We start from the raw sequence: 8,404 nt of genomic DNA, 5'->3' as shown, positions 1-8,404 counted from the left end.
TGCAGAGGGGATTTTCAGGAGCATTTATTTCACTGCTGACATGGGGGCTGCAGGAGGCAGCTGCTCCCCAAGTTGCCCCGTGCTGCAGGAACATCACCCCCCTCAATCACAACAATCCACGGACAGTCGGTGTCTGAACGGTAAGACCCTCCAGCACCTACATTACACAGACCTACATCACTGGGACATTCACCTGTTAGGGACACCACTCAAAAGGATTTAAAATAATAATAATTATAATAAAAGCAACCTACAAAGTAACACTTGGAGGCATCATGCAGAAACTGGATTACTTTAGACTATGTGGCAGCTCAGATTTGCTGGGTTTATCAGTGGATGAGTGCTAACTGCTTCCCTGCCAGTCCAACACCAAGCTGGGGAGCATTCCCAGACAGGACAACAGCTCTGTTTCCCACCCGGTGGCAGGAAACACTTCCAGGTCACAGCTTATACATCCAGAACTACATAAGATTATGTGCTTGTAAGAGGTGCTGGGAAGTCCTGAAACTTCTTTCTGTGACACTGCCTGCAGAAGAGTGCCTGAGCTGTGGGATTTCTTTTTTCTCTCTCCTTTTTTTTTTTTAATAAAACCAAAAGCTGATTGGTAAAATGTTACTCTTAGCACAGGTGGACCAAAAAAACAATTTAAAAAAAAAATCATATTACACTCGTAATATATAGATTGGCCCATAAGAAAGAAGCTCTATACTATTGCCCCATAATGAGTTTTTCTTCACCTACAGTTTCAACTTCCCAAGTGAGGTAGGGAGAGGGTGACCACAGGGAAAAAAAGTTGGTGTTTCCAAAGAATTCCACTATTTTAAAGTCATCCTAATCCTTCATGTAAAATTCAAATGTTCTTTAAAGAAACACTGCCTTTTCTTCACAACATTCAGAGTTTTGGTTTTTTTTGGTTGTTTTGGTGAGGGAAAGAGGGAGAAAGAAAACAAGGATCCCAGAGATGAAATGCTGGCAGTTTTGACACATTTTGGAAGGAAAGCACAGTTACAAAAAGGAAGGAAACGATGTAGTGAATCTGCAGACAGAAGGAAAAAATAAAGAGTGCTAACATAGTTTGCACTGTGCCCGCTCAAACAGCACTGAATTACACACCCTGTTCATGTGGAAACATACTGTCACACACAGCTGTCAGGAGAGGGAAAGTGGACACTTAGAAAACCTGTAATTTAATTTTTCAGGAATCGGTAATACAGAAACCTTCCATTGCCCCTCCTAGTACTAGACAGAACATATTTTAAGGCATAGTTTAACATCCATTTCTTCCTATAGCAACTTAAAGTGTAACAAGCCAAGATGTCAAGACACAGAAAACTCAATAGGTATTCTGACAGAGGTGAAAGCTGGTTTATGTACAGTGCAGTATTTGCCTTCAAACAGGGGAGTCTTGAAAGAGAAAGAAATAAAAATAACTGCAGACCCAGCTTCTAAAAAAAGCTAACATTACCAACACAAGGAATGTTCATTAGAGTCCAGTTCCCAATAGAGCTACTCAACAGGAGGACATACAATGTGATTATGCTAAACTGCACTGATTGACTGTTCTCAGAGTGCCCCGGGAGGGGGGAGAACAGTGGGAGGCCAAACTCTGCAGTACCCTAGTGCAAACTGCCTCAGAGGAAAAGCCTGCAGTCAACAAGCCTTTACACCTATTGTTAGGCTCCACTGAGAGATGCAGTAGTCAGGTGTCACCTAACAATCTCAGGACACTCCGCTAAAGGTGATGGTCCTGTGTGGATTCTAATGCACATCCCCCATGAACAGTGTCCTGCACACATACACCTGCCAGGCTACCGGCTTTCCCTCTTCCATGATCAAACCAGCTCACAGCCACCAGAACCTCACGTAGACGATCAGCATGATAAAAAACACAGCTACAGCCGCCAGCTTGGCGTATGTGGAACGCATGTTCAGGTACTTGGCGTCCTGACGGTACTTCTTGGACAAACTGGACAAGTTGTTGGCCTTGGAATCAAGAGCTGTTAAAGGGAAAGGGGAGAGAAGTTAGTCAAGATTAAGTGAATGTTCCCAGATGTTACCTGAACTGCACGCAGCTGCAAGCGCAGCAGTTTCGTGTGGCAGCATAGCCTGAGCCCCTCTGCAGTGCTCTAATGCTTGTCCTGCTGGGATGAGAGCAACCCAAACTGGTGAGATGCTGGTCTCGCCCAAAAGAAGCATCAGTACCCGCCAGGTGCTTCAGGATGCAACCAATCCAACTGAAACACCCACTGAATTCCCTGCTTTTCTCAGGAGGCTCAGGGATTACCCAGCCTTTCCCTTCAGTATGCTCTGCCCACCCAGCTGACCAAAGGGACAAGGAACTGTGTGCCAAACACTGGCCACTCCCAGTACCTGAAAGTGCCTCTCCCCGCTGTAAGACTTCCTCAATGTTGGCCACCATAATCCTCTGCACATCTTGCAGCTCTGTGTTGATGGAGCCCAGGTTCCTCCTCGCCCGGCTATCAATGTAGAGCTTCTTGGTTTTCTGGATGTAAGTATCTGGAATGAGACAGGGCTATCAGAGGTGATCTCACCTAACACAGAGCGGCCTGGCTGCTGAGGGAGTGGGAGCATTGCTGAGACAGTCAGGAGACTACATGCAAATATTCACTGGAACAAGGCCAGAAGACTAAAAGCAGGAAATCTGAATCAAAGGACATGCACCATTTCCCTATTCTCCTGCATGCACCTACTTCTCTATTCTCCAAAATGCCCGTGTCTCTAATGCCAAGAAGAGGTTAAACTGTTAATTCCATACACCAAGCTGGAGAGGATCCTGTGGCTGCTGCTGCCTGCCCCAGCAAAAAGTTTCCCAACCAGTCACAAGGAGAGGGACCTCACCAAATTCAATGAAGGAATAGGGCCTGGAGACTGTTGGAACCTTCTTGCCATGCTGCTCATCAAACTCTGAGTGCAAGTCTTCCAGATATGCAAAGGCCAGTTTCTTGGGGAATGCAGCTTCACACAGGACCAGGTAACACACCCCCTTCTCGATGATGTAGCTAAAAGAACAGCAGACAGGGCATTAATCAACCAAATCTGAACCTATCCTATCCTATCCTCCACCCTGCATTCCTTTATTCCTACAAGACAATGACAAGTGGGTACAAGGACTTCCAGTTTTCCATGCCTGGATCAAGTGCAAACCTTTCTACAAAGCAATGGTTAATTTTTTTTTTACCCAAAATAAATTTTCATGTAGCCTCAGACCCTACACCCATGCCAAAAGCCCTGAATTTTGCCTTCACTGGAACAAAAGCTGGCCTGTGAATATCATTAGCTTAACAAAATATCAGCAACAAAAGAGTTATAATTTTGGAGTACAAAAGAGAGGACACCCTACTGCCCTCCACAGCTGGGAGAAGGGGAGCACAAGAAAGTTTGCCAGCAGAGTAGAGGGGAAGGTGGTCAACACATCTCTACTTGGCAGCAGAGCCAAGTACCTGAGGCACACAAACAGAAAGCTAAAGCACTGGGGTTAGGACACACACAAGAATTCAGTCTCAGTGTGCTACAAAGCCACACAGTAGCACTGCCAGCTCTCCCCTTCAGTTTTGGAGGGCTGGGTATCCCTTTCCTTCCCCAACACCAGCCTGTGGGTGGGGTGTTGCAATTTACATGCATCACCTCAAAGGCAGTCGGGGAAAAATACTGGTGATACACAGGTTCTGGTGACCTTACCTGTGGATTTGCCATGGGTAGGAGGGACTGTGTCACCAGTTCTTTGGCTGCAATGTGAGGAGCTCTAAAATGCACAGTGACACCTGCTGCTGTGTCATGCTGTTTGGTATGCCCTGCAGCTGAGGGTGCAGGGGTCCTCCACTCCTCCTCCCAGCACCCCCAGCCCATCTAGTTCTTATTTGTTTGCAGAGGCTTAGTGCTGACCTTGTTTCAGTGTGAGCTCCAGTGTCTCTGCCAACAGGGAGAACAGGGGCTTTTCATTATAATTCAGCTAAAAAGCCTACTGGAATAAGGGATAAGATAGAACCAATCTTGAGATTATTTAAGTTTTGCTATGACTGCTGCTGTACATTCCCAACTTCATTTTCTTCCTCACTTAGCCAATAAAAATAAAGGCAACAATATTCCCACCAAAACCAAGGGAGTGGAGACAGTAAATAGCCCTGGAAACACTTTTGAACACTTATCTATATTCTCCAGGGTGGAATGTAAATGCAACTTTTATGTTACCTTCCTCTGACTTTCTGCATAATGCCATTATACATTAGTCTAGTTAGCATAAAGATTAGCAGCGATTTAAAGAAATAATCCAGTCCCAAGGGCACAATAGTAAAATAAGTAGCTTAAAATTTTGTTAATAGTCACATCAGGCTTACAAAACAACTTCCTCCCACTCCCCACTGTTTTCTAGATATCCCCAACAGGTCCATGTCCTTTGAATCAGCCATCCTCAGCTCACTCCTGGGCTCAGGAGTCTCCATTTCACCTGTCTTTATACGGGCTGTGTGTGAACCCTGCCAGCCTTCAATTGACAACTGATCTACCCCAACCAGAAGCAAGAAACTCCAGTTGCCATAATCCATTCCACACATGTCCCCACGTGCCCACGCCTTTGTTCTTTTATATGTCCCTCAGCCAGGAGTGCATCAGTGCCTAGAACTAATGCTACACTACATCATGCCTCTGTTCTTCCCTTACCCCCTGGAGACCTGTTTGACAGACTGGAGTTGCTACAGATCATCACCCAGAGCTTGATTTAGCCACTGTCATGACCAGCAAGACTTGAACACATCTTTTGAAATGAGGAAAATGTGTGCCAGATGGGAATCCTGACAGTATTGCTGGAGCAGCACTCTCCAGATGAGAGCACTATGAGGAATATGTCCCATTGGCACAGGTCTGTTTATCTCTGCCTGGGCCAGCTGGTCCTGCCTGGAGCTCTTCAGCTGTATTTCCCACTTGCTTTTCCCTGATGTGGTATTCAATGTGTTGGATTTAAAATTGATCGGTCAGCACCACAGAGAGTGAGCTCACCTCATTCTGCCCCAGTTTCAGACGATTTTGTCAACCTCAGAGCAGAGTTTCTGCACAGCTGGGCTTCTCAGTTTTACACATTGTGTGCATCTCTGAGCTTCAGTACAGCACCTGCTTAGCACATCCTCACACCAGGGGCAGATGGTGCCATTTGACACTGTTAGCTCCTGCACTCTGGATTCCTGCACACTGAGTACAGCCAGCAGGTTTCTCATAATCATCTGGGATATCTGGAGAGAGAAAAACTTCATCCTGGTAACAGTGGCAAAGGCCAAGGGTCGCTTTCAACATGACAGGTAAGAGCCACTTCAGCCATTCATCAGCCAAAGGTCACCTGCTGACTGACAGCACAGGAAACACCATCAGTGTTCTTGTACCTGCATAGCCATGTGCCCCCAGTGCTGCAGCTGAAAGGGTGACACAGCTTTTGGAGCTGAAGCTTAGGCAGAAATCATCTTAGTGGTCACAGTTTAACCTCCACATTTCAGCAAGGCTTGGCTCTTCTCTGAATTGATGCATGCTAAAAACGTCCAATACCACCACCTCAGCAAGTTCAGCAATATCCTTAGCCACACTGCTAACTCACACTACGAAATGCTCTGTCCAGGTTTGTGCTGCCCTCAGCAGCCAGAGCTCTGATTTGGCAGAAAAAAATTGGTGAGCTGCACTAACAAACAGTGTGGTCGTCAGTCAGCGTTATTTTAGACTACATCTCGAATTCCCCCATTACTTCCCCTTCCTCTACAGAGGATTTCTGACCTGAAAGTATTCTTTTCACACAGGTCCTGCCATAACATCCCACCTCAAAGGAGGTAGCAGCGAGTGCTCTGCAGCAGCAGCTGTCGGTTGGCAGCAGAACCTGTCTAGGGACTAACTCAACTCAGAAGGAGGAACACTCTTCTCCCTGGCTGCCTGCCAGCCAGGTAACCCAGCTGTTCCTTTGGGACAGCTGTCAAAACAGGAGCCTGCCCAAGCCCTCCCTCCCCATCAGAACTGGTGACATTACAGCCACCGTTAATAGGCTTTGATTTCCTGGGCACACGTTGCCACCTCACCAGACATCGCTCTGCTTGCATCATGGAAGTAACTCAAGAAGGGATTTACTGGGATCTACACGGGCTCTTTCTCAAGGCTTCGCTGCCAGTCTGAGCTACACCCATGCAGTGCCAAGGAAACACTTAAAAATCAGAGAGTTTTTAAATTCTATAAAGTTTTAACGTGTAGAAAGAAGACGATGCAGAGCGGCACTTTGCAGTTCATTCTGCAACAGGAGATAAGGATGGCCAGACTAATCAGGGTTGTCTTATGACAACCTATCATGATAGGACTTTGATGGTCCCTATCAAAGGCAACCAGAAGCCAAGAGAAAACATTTTTTTAAATCTTGTCATGGTCACTATATGTAAACCAATCACTAGAAAAGTAGCCCTCAAAACCTCATGGCTTTTGCCAAAGATTGCCCTTCCAAAAAACTCCTGTTCCCATCTTTTCATGTTGCCAAATCTCTGAAGAAAGGGACAGGGTGGGAAATTTGGTTCTAATAGAAGCAGAGACCTAAAATCAACCTTGCCCTGCATTAAAAGGCTCTCTCCCCCTCACCCAGCCATAAACCCACACCCAGTCACCAGGAATCCCTTGGGAATTGAGAGGGATCCTGCTGCTGGCAGTGCAGCAGAAGTGGTGCAAAGTGCAGGAAATCTTGGCATATTGCTGCCCAAACTGCACAACTCTGCCTTGGTGCCTCACATGGAACCTGATCTCAGAGACTTGTAGCAGTTATTCCTGCTAATGGCAGAATTCTGATTCTTGACAGGATCTTGACTTTCTCAAGCTTTATTCTGCCAGGTAGTGACATATCACAGAAAGAAGCATTTGCTTTATCACACACAAGTTCTCCTGCCTTTCACTGACTGCCAATTCTTCCCCTGTTCACTTGCCTGTCCACCTCCCTTGCTATTGATTAAGCAATCAGGACATCTGACCTGCACTCCCTGTGTGCTTTCCTTATTTCATATGCAAGCTCCCTTGCAAGAGTGCTACTGGACAATCAACAACAAGGCTGAATCTACAAGATGAGAGAAAGAAGCCTGTCAGATAATAGGGAAATAATAATAAAAAAGCTCGGAAATGCTCCGTGTGCTTCTAATACATGAAGCTAATGCATGAAAAGATGCAATCTCAGGGAACACAGAGAGAAAAATCCTGTGCAAGAGGAGCTCACAGTGGCACCGCCAGACTGGTTTTACCAAGGACATCTCTCTTTAAAGAAAAGACACAGGAGGTACAGGAGAAGGAGTGAAGGTATAGTAGAGAGTGCAAACAAACAGAAAAATCTTGAAGGGAACAGAACCTGTATTGTCTTCAGCAAAGGCAGAACCATGAACCTGGCTGAAAATCAAGTTACAGACACCTGTGCCAAGCGGTGACAACTCACACACTCTGTCCTTCGAGCAGCTCAGCTGGCAGGGCAGGCAGGTGAGGCAACTCTCCTGTTTCAGGGAGCCCAGTTCCCCACAAATCCTCACCCCGAGCCGGAAGAGCCTTCACTCATTCCCACGGCGGAGAATCCCCTTTTCCCCACGTCCCCGCCCGGCACTCACTGGAAAGCCATGGCTCCCGCCTCCAGGGTGCATCTCGTCGGGGACTGTTCGTTCAGCTTGCGGAAGAGCTGCTTCGCTTGGCTCTGGTACTGCTGCAGGTCGCGGCCTGACTAAGGAGGGAGGGGAGGAGGGACGGGCTGTTGGGGCGGTCAAGACCGGAGAGACACCGCGGGGGGACTGCGGGGGCTCCGCCCGACAGCACCGCGGAGGTTCTCCCTCTCCCTCTCCCTCTCCCCCTCCCACCCACCACCACCACCACCACCGCCGCCGCCAACAACACCACCAGCACCGCCGGGAAACGCTTGTGCCGGAGCCGCCCCACTGCGAGAAGGGGCCGCGCCGGTCCCGCCGGGCCGCGCCCCTCGCCCGCTCCCCACCGACACGCCGGCCCCGCTCCACTCGCGCCTCGCTGGCCGCACCTGCTCGTCCTCCTGCATGGAGGCGGCCAGGGGGAGCCCGTCCGCCACGCGGGCGATCATCGTGAGCAGCACCATGGCCGTGCCCGCCGCCCGCCCTGCCACGGAGCCGCCGGAAACCGACACCGCCACTTCCGGCCTGCTCCAGCGGCCGACCCGCCACTTCCGCCCAGTCGGGGGGGCGGAGCCACGGCTACAGTGATGGACACGCCCCCTCCGTGTGGCCGCACCCTAAAAAGGGATGGCCACGCCTCCTCAGCAGTGACCGCGCCCCATAATCACAGGCACGGCCCCATCGGCGCGGACACGCCCTCTTCTCATTGGCCACGCCCCTGAGCGCTGGCCACGCCCCCTCATCATAGACACGCCTCCTTA

General features: G+C 48.8%; 1 protein-coding gene across 1 annotated transcript; it reads right to left on the bottom strand.

Moving 5' to 3' along the window:
• Positions 1 to 8,231, bottom strand: SEC22B (SEC22 homolog B, vesicle trafficking protein). Its single transcript, XM_032695825.1, has 5 exons — positions 8,033 to 8,231; positions 7,614 to 7,723; positions 2,860 to 3,020; positions 2,371 to 2,517; positions 1 to 1,997 (listed from the first exon to the last, which is right to left on the bottom strand). Exons 1-5 carry the CDS (start codon positions 8,105 to 8,107, stop codon positions 1,843 to 1,845), a joined length of 648 nt encoding a protein of 215 aa, XP_032551716.1. The 5' UTR covers positions 8,108 to 8,231; the 3' UTR covers positions 1 to 1,842.
• Between the last annotated feature and the right edge of the window lie 173 nt (positions 8,232 to 8,404).

This window comes from Chiroxiphia lanceolata, chromosome 9 (assembly GCF_009829145.1).
Source record: "Chiroxiphia lanceolata isolate bChiLan1 chromosome 9, bChiLan1.pri, whole genome shotgun sequence".
NCBI classification, from domain to species: Eukaryota; Metazoa; Chordata; class Aves; order Passeriformes; family Pipridae; genus Chiroxiphia; species Chiroxiphia lanceolata.
Note: the sequence above shows the minus strand (reverse complement) of the source record. Positions and strands in the feature narration are given on the sequence as shown.

Coding starts and splice junctions, on each gene's coding strand:
- SEC22B (XM_032695825.1), bottom strand. CDS start 8,107: ATGGTGCTGCTCACGATGATCGCCCGCGTGGCGGACGGGCTCCCCCTG. Junction 3,021..7,613: donor GCGGGAGCCATGGCTTTCCA/GTGAGTGCCGGG, acceptor CTGTTCTTTTAG/CTACATCATCGAGAAGGGGG. Junction 2,518..2,859: donor CTATTCCTTCATTGAATTTG/GTGAGGTCCCTC, acceptor GTCTCATTCCAG/ATACTTACATCCAGAAAACC.